This window comes from Physella acuta, unplaced genomic scaffold (assembly GCF_028476545.2).
Source record: "Physella acuta isolate Inbredline_101_S28 unplaced genomic scaffold, ASM2847654v3 ptg000619l, whole genome shotgun sequence".
Taxonomy (NCBI): Eukaryota; Metazoa; Mollusca; class Gastropoda; family Physidae; genus Physella; species Physella acuta.
Window position 1 is genome coordinate 156,434 of NW_026732138.1, and position 19,075 is coordinate 175,508.

At 35.3% G+C, this 19,075-nt stretch overlaps 1 protein-coding gene and 1 long non-coding RNA gene across 3 annotated transcripts; one reads left to right on the forward strand and one right to left on the reverse strand.

The window, feature by feature from the left end:
• The first annotated feature begins 1,094 nt into the window (after positions 1-1,094).
• Positions 1,095-18,953, forward strand: LOC131947984 (serpin B4). Of its 2 annotated transcripts, none has more exons than XM_059309422.1 (8): positions 1,095-1,193; positions 2,201-2,373; positions 2,815-2,941; positions 3,275-3,491; positions 4,095-4,219; positions 4,776-4,920; positions 5,039-5,224; positions 18,735-18,953. In XM_059309422.1, exons 2-8 carry the CDS (start codon positions 2,213-2,215, stop codon positions 18,941-18,943), a joined length of 1,170 nt encoding a protein of 389 aa, XP_059165405.1. In that variant the 5' UTR covers positions 1,095-1,193; positions 2,201-2,212; the 3' UTR covers positions 18,944-18,953. The 2 variants fall into 2 exon arrangements, with proteins under 2 accessions (XP_059165405.1, XP_059165406.1); XM_059309423.1 differs by having other exon boundaries at positions 1,124-1,193; positions 2,198-2,373.
• On the reverse strand, positions 14,566-15,487 carry LOC131947986 (uncharacterized). Its single transcript, XR_009387946.1, has 3 exons — positions 15,415-15,487; positions 15,071-15,128; positions 14,566-14,832 (listed from the first exon to the last, which is right to left on the reverse strand). It is a non-coding gene; the product is annotated as an uncharacterized LOC131947986 (long non-coding RNA).
• Positions 18,954-19,075: the final 122 nt, after the last annotated feature.

The following is a 19,075-nucleotide window of genomic DNA, read 5'->3' on the forward strand; positions in this document are numbered from 1 at the left end:
GTACGCGTATGCGACATATATTTAAATTATAGGCCTATGTAGATCGACACAAACGAACACACACACACACACACACACACACACACACACACACACACACACACACACACATATATATATATATATATATATATATATATATATATATATATATATATATATATATATATACTTTTTTCTTTTGGGGTGGGGGTGGAGGGTGATACCCGACCCAGCGACGCCACTGATCAAAATACACACCCGGCTCTTAGATTCACAATCAAATATAACTATTAAGAAGGGTTCAGTGAATGCGCAAATAAACCTCGCGGAGTTCGGTACCTCCAAACAGTTTAAGAACCACTGCTCTATATTGATCATTCTACCAGGATGTAGCACGGCTGAACAGACAATAGAGAAGTGTAGCCACATTTTTACTTGTTATATTTCGTCATTATATCAAAGAATGTAAAACATTAACATTTACGTTTTGTTAAATAACAGAACTGATGTATGTAACCATGAACTTCATATTTTCGGCAGTTGTCTTTTCTTTCTAGGCGACGGAGTGGTCTAGCGGTAGAGAGCTGGACTGATAACCCGTAAGTCTCGAATTCGAATCCGGATTCACGTCAGTAGTTCGCGATTATTATATCACATTTCAATTATTCTTAATATATATATATATATATATATATATATATATATATATGTATATATATATATATATATATATATATATATATATATATATATATATATATATATATATATATACATATACATATATATATATATATATATATGTATATATATATATATATATATATATATATATATATATATATATATATATATATATATATATATATATATATATATATATTAGATTTGAAAAGAGTTTTAACCAATCAAAAGTACATTAGATGTGAGTCCTTACAAATTGGTAATCCCTTGATGCTGCCCACAACTCCGCTGCTTGTTAATTAGATCGTGTGTCGTTAATATTTTAATATCTATATCAGAAGAGGAATAAAGTAAGATTAGTTGAAAACAAATTAGTTGCTTGCAATATTACGATATCCCTATCAATACAAGCATACCTTGAGATCAGCGGAAAACAAAGCTTTACGTTTCTATAATTAGATACAGACCTTTCATACGTAGACGGAACTGACATTTTAGATTTCTAGTTTCTCAGTTCATATCTACATGTAAGTCGAGAATACAGTTTTGATTTTAAACATACAATTTTTAAAACTGTTTCATTTTTCAAGGTTTAAGAAAATGAGCAAATTCAAATTAATTTCCCTAATAATTATAATATTTCGACCTAACTATTTATTAAAAATTAGAAATCATAATTAAAATGTATTTTAAAATAAAATCGCAATGCGCATATAATCTTAATTATCCTTTTTCTATAAATAATGATACATCTTTTAAACAAAATTTAACTTTTTCCCCATAGCCGAAATAAAATCTTCTTTTGTGAACTTGCAATCTTCAGTTTTTGTTATTTATTCGAATTTCTTTTATAACATTTAGGTAAAAGTTTCGCTAGTGGTAAGTTAAAACATACTATTCATTTGTGCTGTTAGTAAAAAAAAAGTAAAGTTCCCTTTTCAAACCTGACGGTCTATAGGGCAAGTGAAGTAGAGTTCACTTGTTTCGGCATATGAAGATATAGTGTGGCCAGCACTATGCCCAGCAGCCTTTACTTTCCCGAACGTGAGTTAGGTACCCATCAGAGCTGGGTGGACTCAGGGACGGTCTACTGACTTGAACCCGGCTTCGAACTCAAGACTTACCAGTTAGAAGTCCAGCTGTGCTGTTAGTACGTGCACTTTCTTCTAAGTATGAAACTAAAAAATAAGGACCCTTGGATAATCGCGCCTTGGAAAACAAGGAGCAAAGTCTAAGCAGCATGTCGAGCCTGGTGTTGCCTATGTATCAGACATCCTCTCTCAACCTGCTGATGGACCCAAAGGAGCTGTCAAAAGTAAACTGAGTTGGTAATTCTATTGCCTAAGGGGCTCCACTCTGATCTAGGAGATCTCTACTAGGATGGTAGCTGTCAACAGCGTTCGAGCCTCATCTGACCGGGGGTTCAAACTCCGGACTTATATATATATATATATATATATATATATATATATATATATATATATATATATATATATATATATATAATTTGAATCTATTACTACACATTCAGCAGTGCTTGAAAAACATGTTGCGACTCCTATTAACTATTCTGGCCGTGTCTGGTCAGCTGATCAATGGAGAACAGAACCAGCAACAAGACCTCTCAGCTGCCACTTCAGGATTCTCCCAAAGGCTCTACCCGAAGGTGGCGCTGGATAAAGACAACGTTGTCTTCTCTCCATACAGGTACACAGATAACTTTCTTAAAATCTTGAATTATTGCGTAAAAAAGTTACTGATCGACAGCAGTAGTTCACCGTATTTCTAGTTTGTGTTTTCGTTTATGTTTGTATGTGTGTTCGGTTTTGGTTGGTTGTGTTTAGGGTGGACAATGCCGGGTAAGTGCTTATTACTAAACACACATGTCATGGACCTTTACAGATAGGTTGTTCACAGAGACCAGTGCAGGGCCTAGCCGGGACGGCTAGTATATACATATCCAACGAAAATATAGTTAAATGTGTCAGCCATTGTGTTTTTCGGCTCGTCCTGAACCAACAGTGAAGTGCAGACTCATATCACATATTCCAATCGAAGACACATAATATGGGCATCCATTTTAATACAATTTTTGACTTATTCAACACTGACGTTTCTTGCTTGTGTTAATCATATTAATATGTATAGCATCCAGTCAATTCTAACCATGACTTCGCTTGGCGCAAAAGGGAAAACTGCGAAAGAAATGTTAATGACGCTTGGTGTCGAGTCTGCTTCTCAGGTTTCTGCAGAGTACAAAAATTTCACCCACGAGGTTTGATTTAATTTAGCTGCAAATTAATTAAAATTGACATCTTAATGATTATCATCTTAGGTAAAATATTAAATTAAAGTTGCTGATTTTCGCATTGAAGTTTTAAAAACTGCACAGAGTTTCTTAATTAAAAACAAATATTGTTTCAACTTAGACAAAAAAATATTCTTTGGTTTCCTGAGGTTATGTTTTTAAAATAATACAATCAACTAAACAAAATACAAAAGCAAATTGGAAAAATATTCATATCCATCAAAATAAATACATCGTTAATCATTATGCTACTGTCATGCTAGGCTAAATTAGAGTGAATCGTTTTTTTTTCTGTTACAGATTACTTCACTCCAAGAAGTCGTCATTAGCACAGGAAACGGCATTTTTGTCAATCCAAGAATAAAAATCAAAACTGGATTCACTAAAGATGTTGAGACCAAATTTAGTGCCCTAGTGGAGAATATTGACTTTTCCGCCCCTGAAGGGCCAGAGAAGGCAATCAACGACTATATAGCTGGAGCCACAAAAAATGTTATTGAAAACGTTTTACAAAAAGGTTTTTCTAAAATTTCTGTATGCTATACAAATAAATAAACTCTTACGTGTAGATATAAGGTATAAGGTTTTTGAAACTAAAACTAAGAGAACCGAATACAGAAAACGTTCGTTATAAAGTTTTTGCACGGCTTTTGTTTTAGAAACATGAGAAAACTTATATTAATTTATCTAACTAAATGTGGATCGGCGTGGTCGGGACGGTAAGGCTCATAGTTGTTGAACTGAAACGTCCAGTTCGAACCCCCTGGCTGATGAGGCTCTATACCTAGGGAGGCCAACTATTTAGGAGAGAAAACTCCAAAATCAAACAAATGCTGCCTAGTAGTTTTTTTTCTTAGATGGACTATGAAAATAAGTCCAGAAAGAAAAGCAGGCTATGAACAAAGTCAATGGTCCTTATTGCGTATACCATGTTAACACGGAATCTTTAATTGTGTTGGAGGAAATTCCGTTCAATAGAGAACGAAGAAGAAGAACTGCTTTAAACCTGATTATTTTTTAAAAGGGCGAAATAGTTAGTTTACAAACCAGGGTCTTTCTCATAGCAAATGGTGCTACTACCCAATAGGTATTAATACAAATTGTGTTTACAATGTTCTAGGATTTATCACTGAGGACACGGCTATGGCCTTAGTCAACACAATTTTCTTCAACGGGACTTGGGAGACGGAGTTCCAACCAGCAACTAAAAAAAAGTTCTTTAGACATGGCAAGGATGAAATGATGGTAACGTTTATTGAACGATGTTGTATAAATTTACGTTCTATGTTGACCGACGCCAACTTGAAAACAGTTGAATAATCAATGAAACACACACATCATATTAAATTATTGAATAATCAATGAAACACACACATCATATTAAATTATTATACGTCGCAAAAAAATAAAGTACAAAAACACACAGATTGTAAATGGTTCTCAGTAAAATACGTATAATGGAAAACTGCGCAAATAGAAAAATTCGCAAATACAAATTAATTACATTAAAACACTTCAAATTTGTAATTATTTCGTGCAAAAGTGTTTAATTATGCTACAATGTACACCAAGGCAGCCTTTGCTAATGTATATAAATATTCGATTAAAGAAAACAAAAGTGCCCCCTTTTCTATGTGCAGCTTTCCGGGCAGCGATGTAAAACGTCGACTTTTTATTAAAATCTGGATTTCTTGTTTTTTTTTCTGACGATTACAATACTTCCACTCTACTCCGTATACAATAAGTAAAAAAAAATGCAATTTCTTCATGTGAGACTTTTGTCTTTTATTGCCGTTTTAAGATTGATATGATGGATCAATCCAACTACATAAAATACAAGAAGGATAAATCAAATCAAGTTGATGTGGCAGAGCTGCCCTATAAAGGGGGAAGGTTTGCTTTCTACATCGCCCTGCCAAAGAAAAAAGACGGTCTCGCAAATCTTGGTATGTTAACACACAATCACACAACACACCACACCACACCACACACCACAACACAACACACAACACACAACACAACAAAAATTAATATTAAAATACATTTTAATGATTTTCTTTTAAGAAAAATGGCTTTCAAATCCACAACACATGGAGGAGCTGTTCAAAAACCTCCGACCCAAATCGGTCTCGGTCACGATTCCAAAGTTTCAGACAGAGACGACGCTTGACTTGAAACAACCTCTAATGGATCTTGGGATGGTCGAGGCGTTTGGTCCTGGAGCTGACTTTACTGGCATCACCTCTTCAGGTAACCGACTACTGATTAGGTGTTTTAGTTTATATAACATCTTTAGTCTTAGGCAAGTGTTTTAGATAGCTTTTTCAAATTGATTGTTTTTGCATTTTGATGAATAAAATCTCGCACCAGTATTACCCGTTGCGGTAACCGAGGGTGTTACCCTACCCCTTACAACGATTATGCATATTCGGTTTGATGTCACCCTTTTCCCCATTATTTTGTTGTTGTTTACTGGACAAAACACGATATTAGTGATATTAGTGATATTAGTGATATTAGTGATATTAGTGATATTAGTGATATTAGTGATATTAGTGATATTAGTGATATTAGTGATATTAGTGATATTAGTGATATTAGTGATATTAGTGATATTAGTGATATTAGTGATATTAGTGATATTAGTGATATTAGTGATATAAGTGATATAAGTGATATTAGTGATATTAGTGATATTAGTGATATTAGTGATATTAGTGATATTAGTGATATTAGTGATATTAGTGATATTAGTGATATTAGTGATATTTGTGATATTAGTGATATTAGTGATATTAGTGATATTAGTGATATTAGTGATATTAGTGATATTAGTGATATTAGTGATATTAGTGATATTAGTGATATTAGTGATATTAGTGATATTAGTGATATAATATGTTTATTAGATGTAAAACTCCCCTCCCTCCCCATGTTATTAACGGGTGCAGACTGCGACCCCGCCCCCACTTAGTGACGCTGCTAATTATGGGCAACCTGTGCTTCGCCACTGTGAATCTTTTTCTTTTAAATGTACCAACCAACAATACCAAGCATTAACACAAAAGAAACGTAAACGCAAACGCAAACTCAAATATAAACGCTAACTCCAACGCAAACGCAAACGCTTTTTGAAATAGTTTGCCATCTCCCCCAACACGCGATGTAAAATTGTAATTAGAAAAACCGCCGAACAACAAACAAGACCAGCCGATCAAACACTATTTTCTATGAAAGACTCAATGAAATTATCAATGACAGAGTCAATGATAACTACCGCTCTCCTGTATTTTTCTCTTAAGAAACTCAATGATAAAGCGTTAGTAGTTATAAAGAGAGAGAGAGAGAGTTTATCAAAACGGAAATAATTCAACTCGTTTAATTAATAAAGCGTTAAACGTAATTATTAATTCTTAATTTCTCAGCGATTGATACAATTGTTTAGGGACAGTTAAACTATTTTTTAAAAATATAGATCCTCGATCTTCATTTATAATTTATTAATTAAAATAAGATTTTAAAAAAATAATTAAAACAGGTCTTTGTACTATATTATTAAAAAAAACAACTAATGAATATAATAAATAATTTTGACTATTTCTCATTCTAAACCTATCGAATATCTTTTTTTTAAATGCAAGGAAACCTTTTTTAGAACCTACATGATTAACTTTTCTTCTAATAATAAAAAAAAACTCTAAATAAAAACTATTATTCCTACAAATATTAGAGTAGTCTCCCTTGACAGTTTCTATTCGAATGTATTTTGTGTTAATTTTCGTTATGAAATACAGTTGACTTTTTAAATAAATTATATAAGAAAACAATCTATCTCTGTGTATATTTATTTAAAAAAAATATTATTACAATAATTAGAATAGGTGTTACTGGTTAAATAGCAATTATTCTCATTCTAAATCTTTGGCTATCGAGTTTCATGGGTTTTTAAATTTAAGATTATGAACACATTAGCTTGACGAAAATGATTATATACACTTAAATACATACTAAAATTTACTTTTGTTAATAAACCTACACTATTTTATGCACACATACAAAAAAAAAAGAATATTTTAGCGGCAGTTACAACGTCAAAAAAAAAGGAAACTCCTTTATACTGAATAGTTCTACGTAACAACAAAAATGTAAAAATACATAGTCCTAGAGGACACTAACACAAACATATATACATACGAAGATATGTGTGTGTGTAAGTAGGATGTGAGGTGTGTAGACAGGCGGGGTGGAAGGAAAGCAGTTTGGCAGGAATAACGGTAGGTAGGAAAGTAGGTAGGCAGGCAGCAGCGCAGGCAGGTTAGTAGATAGGTAGGTACGTAGGCAGGGAGTTAGGTATGTAGGTAGGTGGGCGTAGGTAGGAAGGCGCCTCACTCGGTATAGTGAGCGATTATAGTAGCCCATCATATTCATAGCGTTTCGCAATTATTAAAACGAACAAAGGTACCATAGTACTCACGGGAAAACCCGGGGAGCTAAATGGAACCCTGCCAGGGCGCCACCAAATCGAATTTTTTTTCGTAGAAACCACCACAGGGGTATTAGCATTAACTTCTCAAATTTGAATGACAAACGAATGAAATCTTTGATAATGCTTAAACAAACAAACCCACATATTCGTTTTTGGGGCGCGGGTTTGTCCACACTGCCGCCTAGACGCACCAAGGCTCACTGTATGAAAGCCTTGAGTGTACGTTAATCAACCTCTGTAATAGTGAGGTAGAACACACATTGGCGACCGCCCATGTGTTAGAGACGCGTCCCTTGGCGCTCCAGGGAGCCACTGGTTATATTTCCGCAGGGGCGCCCCTAATTCGGTTTAATTATAAAATGTCGTGTGCCACCGTGTCCCTATTGTAGGGTGCTCTTTAAGGAGGCACTCTCTGTAGAGCCCGGGGCGCTCGCTGTCGCCAACTGCCAGGGCGCCGGCGGGCGCTCATTATTCTACTTAGTGAACATTTATAGTAGCCCATCTAAACCGTAGTGTCGCCCGAGATGGGTCTTGGCCGCTCTGGGCCACTCAACCGCCGGGGAGCTGGCGGATGAACCTGTGTAGTTTTATCACTGAATCTCAGAGGCGTAGCACCATTCCTGGCGCCTGGGGACAAATTTTCAATTTGGCGCCCCCCCCCCTCCCGCCGAAGACAAACTTTCAATTTGGCGCCCCCTCCCCGTATTTTTTAAAAATATTTATAATGCAAAACTATAGCTAAAATGAGCTTTAAAATTTTTCCAACCATTTTGGCGCCCCTAGGGTTGGCGCCCGGGGACATATGTACCCCCCGCCCCCTCGCTGCGCCTCTGCTGAATCTAGTATTACCTATGACCGCAATTGAAGATAGCCCCTCTGGATTCCCCTCTGGATTCTGAGCTCATAATCGTATAATGAGAAAAATCGAACCCTCCCAGGGTGCCACATTTAAGAATTTTTTCTTTCTCGAAACCCTTTTCACCAACTACCCAAAATGTTATGACTCTCGTACGAACAGTGTCAAATTGCATCTGGCTTTTATTTTTATGGAGAAAAATTGCATTGCTTCCTGTCAGACACCCCAGATCGAATGGGGCGCCAAAAGGGGTAGACAATTTTTAAAAAATCCTCATTCTTCAGTAAAATTTAAGAAAACAGATTTATACATGGCTGATATCCTCAATTATTTTATATAGGGGGGTGTATGTAGGGATGTGCGCCTTTTTGCCAGCGTTTGAATAGGGTTGGCACATAATTGATAATTCGCCCCGGCTGCCGGAATAGGTTGCTACGCTTCTGCTTCCTGCTAGGGTGCCGCCCTGGCGAAATCTTTCCGGGGGGGGGGGGGCGTGCGGACACTGTTAAAAGTATTTTTTTCTATATAAATTCCGTTTCGTTCGGGGGGGGGGGGGTCGATAGACTTTCTTTGGGGGGTGGGGGGGGGGGTCTGCTTCCCCCCCCCCCCCCCCCCCCCCCCCCCCCCCTCCGAATAGATTCCTGGAAAAAACTCTGTTCACAAAGTTTTATGGCGATCCGATGAAAAAGATGTAGTAATTCATATAGGACAAACAGATAAACATACTTTCATTTCTATAAATATAAATAGATATATAGGGCCTACTTTAACTAGTGTCCGCATACCCGCACCCGGAAACTTAGTCACAATTTTCTTTGTTACATTTGAACCCTGTAGGTTAATCAATATTAACAAAATTGAACAAGATGCAACAAATACAGTTAACCAAGAAACTGAACAAATAAAATTCACGTTATCTTTTTATTGTTTTTAGATATAGAGTAGTAACAGACTACCTACAGGTCCTAACTCGCGACGAGGTACACATTTGTATTAAAACACACATCTAAGACATTTTCCATTTAGGTGGGTTTTGCAGTAGAGTGGTTTCTTAAGTCGTGGACAAGTGATTGCGCTTATCTCTGTTGAGTAGCTATGTATTCTGTCCTATATTAGACACATTTGTAAATATCTGTCACAATATGGGCATAGAGATGATATAACGATAGCTTATCTTTGCGGACGACGCTAAACTTTGGCATCGACACCACGGCCTACGAGTTCAAATTCGGTCTTTCAGAAATGTTTGAAGTCTCTAGATTAAAACTACTTTTCTCTTTTATGTACCTACTGACCACATCACATGCATTTGTTCTGAAAGTCTAAAAACAGAGGCACAAATATATCGTCTAGACTTGTGAGGTCTACAGATTAGGTATTTTGGCAGTTATCTAAGCCCTTGCCTGTTCTGACTAAAAGCCTTATTCTTTCTCTATCGACGCCTTGCGTAACATGGGATTGGGTTTTTTAAGGCGGCATAAAGCTTTATGTTGTTCTTTTTTGAGTACACTAGATTAAAAACTAACGTTTTCAGATGCCTAAAGATGTTTAACCACTAATTAATCAGAATAATGGGTCAAGATTTCAATTCTTGGTTTTGGGACACGTTAGTTGCCGGGGTTGAGCTAATGTCGATAGCATAAGGACTGTACCTTGATGCGGGCGTTTTATTTGTTGCCCATCGTAATAATTGAATGGTTGATGGGGCTTCTTCAAGGGTTTGATTTGCCGTAATGTTAATGATATCATGCATGTGCGGCTTTTCTAAGAAGAAAATGCGTTTAAACACTTTTTAGTTATGCTTTTTTTTTAAATAGGCCTATATTTTACGACATCATAATCGTAATGAACAATAAAATGAACAACTTTAGAATAGACCTGTTTCGGCTAACATGAATGTTATTCTTCAAACTAGTAATGTTAAACGTGTCTTTTTCGAATTTTCGACTTATAAGCAATACAGTAAATTCCGATAACGTCCATATGCATACAAGCAATGGCGTAGGCGAGGAGGGGTTTAATAGTGATTTAATAATGATACTTTCTTAACAGTGGCGGAACTAGATAAAAAGGCCCCCCCGCAGAATTTTTTTTTGGGCCCCTATATATATATATATATATATATATATATATATATATATATATATATATACATATATATATATATATATATATATATATATATATATATGGAAAACAAAGGTCGCACTAAATTTAAAAAAAAATGTATCCGGTACCCGAATAAATCAGAGGTTTTCCAACACACGAGCTGGCCCCATTCAGTTTTCCATGTGAGAAGCACGGACTCTCTAAATCTAGTCCAACACTCCAAACTGGCGCCGGTTTTTATGAGGCTTTCATCAAAACGTTACCAACCGTGTGCCCTGTTTTCCAGAAGTTGAATTAAAAGTTAACAATGTCGGCAGTTCATTTCTTGGATCTTAGGGCGCGGGTTTGTCCACACTACCAACTAGACACGCCAAGGCATGCTGTAAGTCCCTCGGCGACGACCCAGGTGTCAGGGGAGTCACGGGGCTCTTGGAGCTACCGGTTACATTACTGCACGGGTGATGGGTGCAACACATTGTTTCTTCCGGCAGAGCTCCCCCTCCCCCACCCCTCCTCCGAAAACAGTCTACCCAGGAAGAAACATTGGTGCGACACCTAATTAGATGTAGTCATCGAGTGTTGTAGCGAGACTTATTCCTAGTGTTGTGGGAACTTTTAAACGACTGTCTGTGGGAGGCCAACTTGCTCATATGTGATGCGCTCAGGATGACACTGACGCCGGTTGTATTCAAGTAGTAACCTCATCCGTTTATGCAGGATCACGGGGCGCTAAATCACATATTTCCGTTAGGAGTCCCCACTCCAATATGTACAAATGTTAGGCCTATGACAGAAACTTTTGCGGGGCTGTACTCAACAGCTTCCCAAGTTTTCATGGCGATTGGGTGAATGATGCAGTAATGCAAAATAGACAGAAAAATGTTTTTCACATGTACAACTGTATGTGGCCAGGTCACGCGTTGGATAACCTTCTGATTTAGGGGAGGGGGGGGGGGACTAACAAAAAGCCAGACCCTCACACACCCCCACCTCAATGACGTCATTTATAAATAGTAATTGACTATTAATAATGTTCAATTAATTCTAAACGTAATTAATTTCTAAATAATTATATAAAAATAATCTTACCTGCCCTGTTTTGTGAATTATATGTGCCTAATACTATGAAAGTAAATTAATATCTGTTGACTAGATCTAGATCTAATGCTGTCTAGTGTCTGAAAAAATGTGCTGAAGTGTTGAATCGTACGGTTAGGAAGTAGTTCATAAACGATACATTTATCTCCTCGATACTTGTGAGGTTGAGAAAGAGGGGTGGGATAGGGGTCGGCTCGGGAAAAAAACTTGAAAGCGACATCAAAACGCCTTGATCTATGTACGTCAGCATCGCCCATTGTAAAACTTACTCAGGGGAGATTATTCCAAGTATAGACTTTAAAAGTTTACTATGATATTTCTCGTAAAAGCAAAAACAAGTAACCGTATATAAAACTGAAGTTTCTAGTATAGTATTATATTATTTTTTTTATTATTTGTAGGATGCAAGATACAAATTCAACCACTATCACAAACACATTAACATTGAAAAATGTACAAAGGATTTCGGGTCCCTTACCAATGCCGCAGAGACGAAAGCCCACTTCATATGTAGCGGCTTTTCGTTCTATGGACTTTGTTGTTTTTTAAAAAGAATTTAGCCGACGAAAGCGTGTGTTTGATTGTAGGGAAATAGAACTCGGCCTTGACAATGGTTAAAAAAATACAACTATAAATAACTGTTTAAAATATGTAAAAAAAATTCGACAATTTTTGAACCCCCTTTTTGGTCCCCATCCCCTGCCTAATCCGCGACAGTACACTTTGGAGGATCGGTTAAACAGTTACGTGTCCTCTATTTAGCTATTAAAGAGGTGGGGGGCAACGAGTCAAAGAAGTCATTCAAATTTGAAGAGTTGCCTATATTTTACACTGTAGTTTGTGTAATGGATTTTATCTGTTGCGGAAGAGCGTGGTATAGTGACTGTAAAATAAAGATAATCGTACCGCAGCTAGTGTTTTTCTTTTACAAACCAAATATTAAGGCAAAAATGCACGAAAATTAAATTCAAAATTTAAAAAAATATTAATTTTGGTCAGCCGTGGACCCCTAAACGGCCTGCCCCCCCCCCCCCCGCGCATTGCGGGGTCTGGCGGGACTGTAGTTCCGTCGCTGTTCATCAGGTAAATGAACAACTACTGTCTAGTGTCTTTAACAAAATGTGCAGGAGTGGTCAGTTTACAGTTCAGTAGTTCATAGACGGTTCGTTAATCTATGCATTACATCTTATTGTAAGATTAAGGGTGTGGTGAGGGGTAGAGGTGAGGGGTAGGGGTGAGAGGGGGCAGGGGAGAGAGTTGGGAAGGTTCATTGGAAGGGGACAAGAAAGCGCCGATGAACATCTACATCAATAGTGCCGACTTTTTCCGGTCGTCTAGAAGACCAGGATAGTCGCCGCAACATTTCCCCAGCCCGATTTCAAAGTGTACCGGCACAGTCAAATTTCAGATGCTTCGCTGAAGGGAGATAACTTAAACTTTTACAAGTTTATTGATACAGTTGTTAAAGTAAAAATGAACGCAATTATAAATGTACGAGATCAAAATAAATAATTATATTTTTTGTAGAATTCAGGCCACACACAATCATAGATATGTATTTTAATAATGTAAACAATATAACAATGCTTTTTTGTTCTCCTAGTCGACGCCACTAAAAAGAACGGTAGGCTGCGTCTTTGAAGTTGACTTTATGTCTGGCGGTCTCTCGAGCTATATAGTCTGTGCATTTTTATCAAAGACGTTTGCCGACTATCGTGTTTGTTTGTAACTGTAGAAGAAAGATAACTTGACCTCCACCTAATTTTTTTTTTTAAATTTTTTTTTTAAATAATTTAGCCAGGATTTTTGGGCCCCCAATCGGTCTGGGCCCCCCCGCATTGCGGGGTCTGGCGGCACTGTAGTTCCGCCCCTGTTTCTTAACCCTCTACTGGACATCATGTTTGGTACCTTGCCCCCGGCAACTGGGTGGATTTGGATTACACCCAAGTTTTACTTCATAGTAAATGGCTTCAGTTTTAATTATTGGAGTTGGTAGCAACATTGACACAGTTGAAATCACATTAATTAGTACATAATTTACCATTACTAACAATAGGCCCTACTTAATTGTTTAATGTTGCTGGATATTAAGCCTAGTAGGTATTTATATTTATTAATTTGTACAGAAACAAAAAAAGGATTCCCAAACAAAGTTTTATTTTTCAGAAATCAATAAAGAACAGTTTTCAAAAGAATTTGTATAAAAGTAAATATTAAAAAATAAGAATATAGCATTGCATAGATAAAAATAAAATACTTGACACAAACAATATGAGGAATATTTTTTATCAGAGAAGAGAAAAATATATGATGTAGTTTGAAAATAATAATGTACAGAATGTAGCTTTTGCAGATTAAAATGAAAACTCTCATGCCTATATAATTTATTGAGTAAATGAAGCAAGACCCAAAACAATAGGCTAAATAATATGCATGGGACAGGCATTGAAAACTACAAATTGCATATAGTGAAGGTTACCCTATTTATTGGCTATATCCACAGTAAAGATTTATGGCTTTATTACCTGCTTGTAAAATTGTTAAGGAAAAAGTAAAGTATTGTTAACTTTTTATGGCAGACCAACTACGGGCTGTGTTCTGGGAACATGTCATCTGTAAGGGGCATTGTTCTCGGCACATGTTGTCATTTTTTGTGTTCTCGGCACATGTTGCCATTTTGTGTGTTCTGGGCACATAATGACATTTTGTGTGTTCTGGGAACATGTTGCCATTTTGTGAGTTCATGGAACATGTTGACATTATTTGGCTGTGTTCTGGGAACATGTTGCCATTTTGTGTGTTCTGGGAACATGTTGCCATTTTGTGAGTTCATGGAACATGTTGACATTATTTGGCTGTGTTCTGGGAACATGTTGCCATTTTGTGTGTTCTGGGAACATGTTGCCATTTTGTGTGTTCTGGGAACATGTTGACATTATGTGGCTGTGTTCTGGGAACATGTTGACATTATGTGGCTGTGTTCTGGGAACATGTTTGTTTCATTTTTAAATATTATAATAATTTTTTTTTAGAAATTCTATATTAGGAATTGTGTATATATATAAATTTATATATTTAATAAGACAATTGGATGAATTATAATAAACAGCAAAAATGATTCAAATAAGTTTAGAAGTATTTGGCTTGCTGTCCTAACAGTGAACTGTATTGCGAGCTTGTTTCCCTAGTGATAACCCATGTTTTTTGTGCGACCCTTCCAATCAAGTATCCAGCTTTTTCTTGGCCTGTATCAAAATGCTGGTCAGACTTGCTTGACTTGTGTATCACAATATGATTTTGAATGTTTTTCTGTAAATGAAAAAAAGGCAAAATATTTTGATACTTTCTTTTGTGGAACTTGCAAGAAAAATAAATTACAAATTTATATTACTATCTCTAATATTTCTTTACTATAACTAATTACTTTGAAAAGATAAAGCACTGAACATGATGAATAACAAGAAACAAACATTATCAGCAAAGATTATAGATTTAAAATTGTGTTCATTCATATTGAAGATTAATGAAGTAGATTATCAATATTTACCCTCTTGATGGCTGATACTTTGATTTGATGTCTTTACTTTAAGCTTACACATCAGTCTCTGTGTGGTAAAATGTGAAATAATATGCTTCAATAAAACTGTTTCAGTATATTAATTATATTAGATAAGTACATAGTTTTGAGCTCTATAACAATATGTGTTTCAATTATCATTCAAATATAATACCCTCAAAGTTGTACACTCACTGATTTATTAGAATTTAAAAAAAGACAATAATTAATAAAATATTTTGGATTAAAATCCATTATATTTATTATAACATACAATGCTATCTCTTGCTATAATAATTACTTTAAAAAATGGGTTATGCCTATAGTACAGTTACCTGAGGATGAAACTAGGCACAGTGTATAGTCCACGGAGACTGATTAATATCCCTTGTAATTGAACATCAGTTGCAGTTATGAAATCTGGATGGCCAAACACACACTCATAGTCCTGAAAAGCAATTTACACATAGATTAGCAAGAATATCTCACAAATTATTAAATTAAAGCTAACCCCTATTTAGTGCAATCCATCAAAGTACTAGCATTTTTCGTTAAGTTGTAGACACAATACAAAGTAATGTTTGGTTTGTGATTTACATACTTTTATAAAATAGCAATCAAATTATATATATATATATATATATATATATATATATATATATATATATATATATATATATATATATATATATATATATATATATATATATATATTCATTGTAAATTTTAGTTATGTCTTGCTATTAAATTTATTTACTCGACTGATCTAAACTCACTTTATTTAAACATAATATAGTGGATAAGTATAGTGATTTTATTATTCAGCAATAAATAGCAGCCCTAAAAAAATTTAAATAGTAACGTTTGCGAATGAACACATTAAATTCTATGTATTTCCATTTCTATGTCTTTCCCAACTTGATGCATATTACTAACCAAGCATTAAACTATAGTCCTAAACCTGACTCTAATTACCATTTATTGGACAACCTGAACCTTTGCGATACCATGTTATAATATATTATTTTAAAAAAGAGCTTACCACTAATTAGTAAAATAAATTGTTTTTAGTATTAACTGAGCCACATACTATCTGCTGCTATTGTCATCACCAGAAATCCAGTATGTTGGCAAAGATTAGTCTCTAAGTTCCCTGCAACCTCTTTCCTCTCGAGTGCGGAAAACACTGAAATTATTAATCATTATTTCATTATGCCTAATAGTTTAAAGGTAGTATTAAAGTAGTACTAAATAGTATGAGTCTTAGTTACTATAGGTCTAATGATAATTATTATTGTGTATGCTTACATGCTTTAAGTTTTATGCACAATATTGGTATATAATATATAGTCTATAGTATATAGCCTAAGCTATAGAGTATATAGGCCTATGAGCCTAAATATAACAGCAGCTTGAATAATGCTCATTAGCATGCATTCACTATAAACTATAAAGATAATCAAATATTTCAATATAATTAAATTATAACTAATAGGCCTAATAGTAAATAGACTTTTTTCTTGTGGCAACAAATTTAAAGTATAGGGCAGTACAGTTATAGTATAGGCCTACTAAATTCTATATTTAAGTATGTGGGCTTTTCATTCCAATGCACCACAATAGATACCACACATGATCAAGCTGGACCTCTAATCTAAAGATTTAATAATTGGGCCTAACAAACAGTGAAACTACAATAAAAATCATGTAAATTACTAATTTAACCTTCTTACCTCCGCTTCTCTAGATTCCTATTCTATTTCCTTCAAACTTTCTTTTTATGCAGCCGTATGATTAGATTCTAGACTATATTCTAATAAACATGAAATAACTACTAACCAGAACACTAGATCTAAATTTCTATATTCTATGCAATATGTATTAAACCTATAGGCCTAATATTTATTTTAAATTCCTATGCGATGTGTCGTGAACTGTAGGTTTCATGTTATTTTTGTAATGGCGGAAATCATTTTAAAATTTCGTTTCCTTCCTTTTGTTATTCTATTTATAGATTCAAACTGCTTAGAGACGGAGCAATTATCATTGAGTTAGTCGGCTGATCCACACAGGAAGTGCGGGTATATCTATTAATTACTCAGTGATCTGATCATTGACAAAAACAGAGATAGCCATTCGCATGGGGTGACAAGACAGAGAGAGAGAGAGAGAGAGAGAGAGAGAGAGAGAGAGAGAGAGAGACTGTCCAACATTCTCTAATTTAAGCATTCGTTTAAATAACATAAAAATTGTGATTTTAAGAGATCATAGCAATTAAAAAACCACTGTAAAACTCTGTTTCGACAAATCAGGAAATAATATAATCTTAACAATAGTAGTAGCGTAGCGAGGGTAGGGGGCGGGGGGGGGGGGACATATGTCCCCGGGCGCCGAGCTTAGGGGGGCGCCAAAATGGGTTGGAAAAATAAATTGAAAGGTTGAGGGGGGTGCAAATCGAAAGTTTGAAGGGGGGGGGGGGCAAATCAAAATCTCGAGGGGGGGGGGGTGCAAATCGAAAAGTTATCCGGGCGCCGGGAAGGGTCGCTACGCCTCTGAACAATAGTCTATTCTAATCATGAGCCTTAACATAATAATCAATGCGGTAGGATTAAAAACATAATACTTAAATAGCAATATTTTGCGCGAGTTGAGTTTCTTTTTAAATTACCTTCGCTGACATAATTAAAAGTACATTTTTAATAATTTGTTTTTTTTCGACCATACTGTTATTAAAATGTACTATTTTTTTCTAGGAATCTAAACGAAAATATCATTTGACATTAATCCGTTTACTATGATTTAACAATGTGCGTGTATTAAATATTTTATTCAAGTTCTTTTGTTGGAGTATACGAAAGTGTAAAAACTTTGCCAACCATAAAACAATTTAAGTCGTTACATAAATAGACCTTCGCAAATTATTTTTAATAAGACAATGCGATGCAATTAAATGCACGGCATGTGGTGTTTCTAGATTCTATAGCGATAAAGGAAGGAAGGAAGGACTGAAAAACTACCTAGCTGCTTACATTATATATATATATATATATATATATATATGTATATATATGTATAGGTACAGGTAAAGGTATAGGAAGAGGTAGGGGTAGGGGTAGAGGTAGAGGTAGAGGTAGAGGTAGAGGGAGAGGTATGTGTATGTGTATGTGTATGTGTATGTGTATGTGTATGTGTATGCGTATGCGTATGCGTATGCGTATGCGTATGCGTATGCGTATGCGTATGCGTATGCGTATGCGTATGCGTATGCGTATGCGTATGCGTATGCGTATGCGTATGCGTATGCGTATGCGTATGCGTATGCGTATGCGTATGCGTATGCGGATGCGGATGTGGATGTGGATGTGGATGTGGATGTGGATGTGGATGTGGATGTGGATGTGGATGTGGACGTGGACGTGTACGTGTACGTGTGTGTGTGTTTGTGTGTGTGTGTATGAATATATATATATATATATATATATATATATATATATATATATATATATATATATATATATATATATATATATATATATAAATATATATATATATATATATATATATATATATATATATATATATATATATATATATATATATATATATATATATATATATATAAATCTTTCACTCTTGAAATTATTGCCCGACACAGGCAACATTTACATCAGTCAAGTGATTCACAAAGCCAAAATTGACGTCACCGAGCATGCAACAACTGCGGCGGCGGCTACCGTTGTTGACTCGGAGGATTACTCAGCTGATAATATAGAATATTCGTTTATAGCTGACCACCCGTTTCTGTATTTCCTCAAGGATATACAATCCGGAATAATTTTGTTCCAAGGAAAATTTTCCGGTTAGGTAGTTCAAAATAAACTTGAGATAAAATGAAGAAAATGTTTTCGTTTTATTTAATCAAAAGCACCATTATCTACACAATTGTTTATTTAATCAAAGGCAACATTATCTACACAATTGTTTATTTAATCAAAG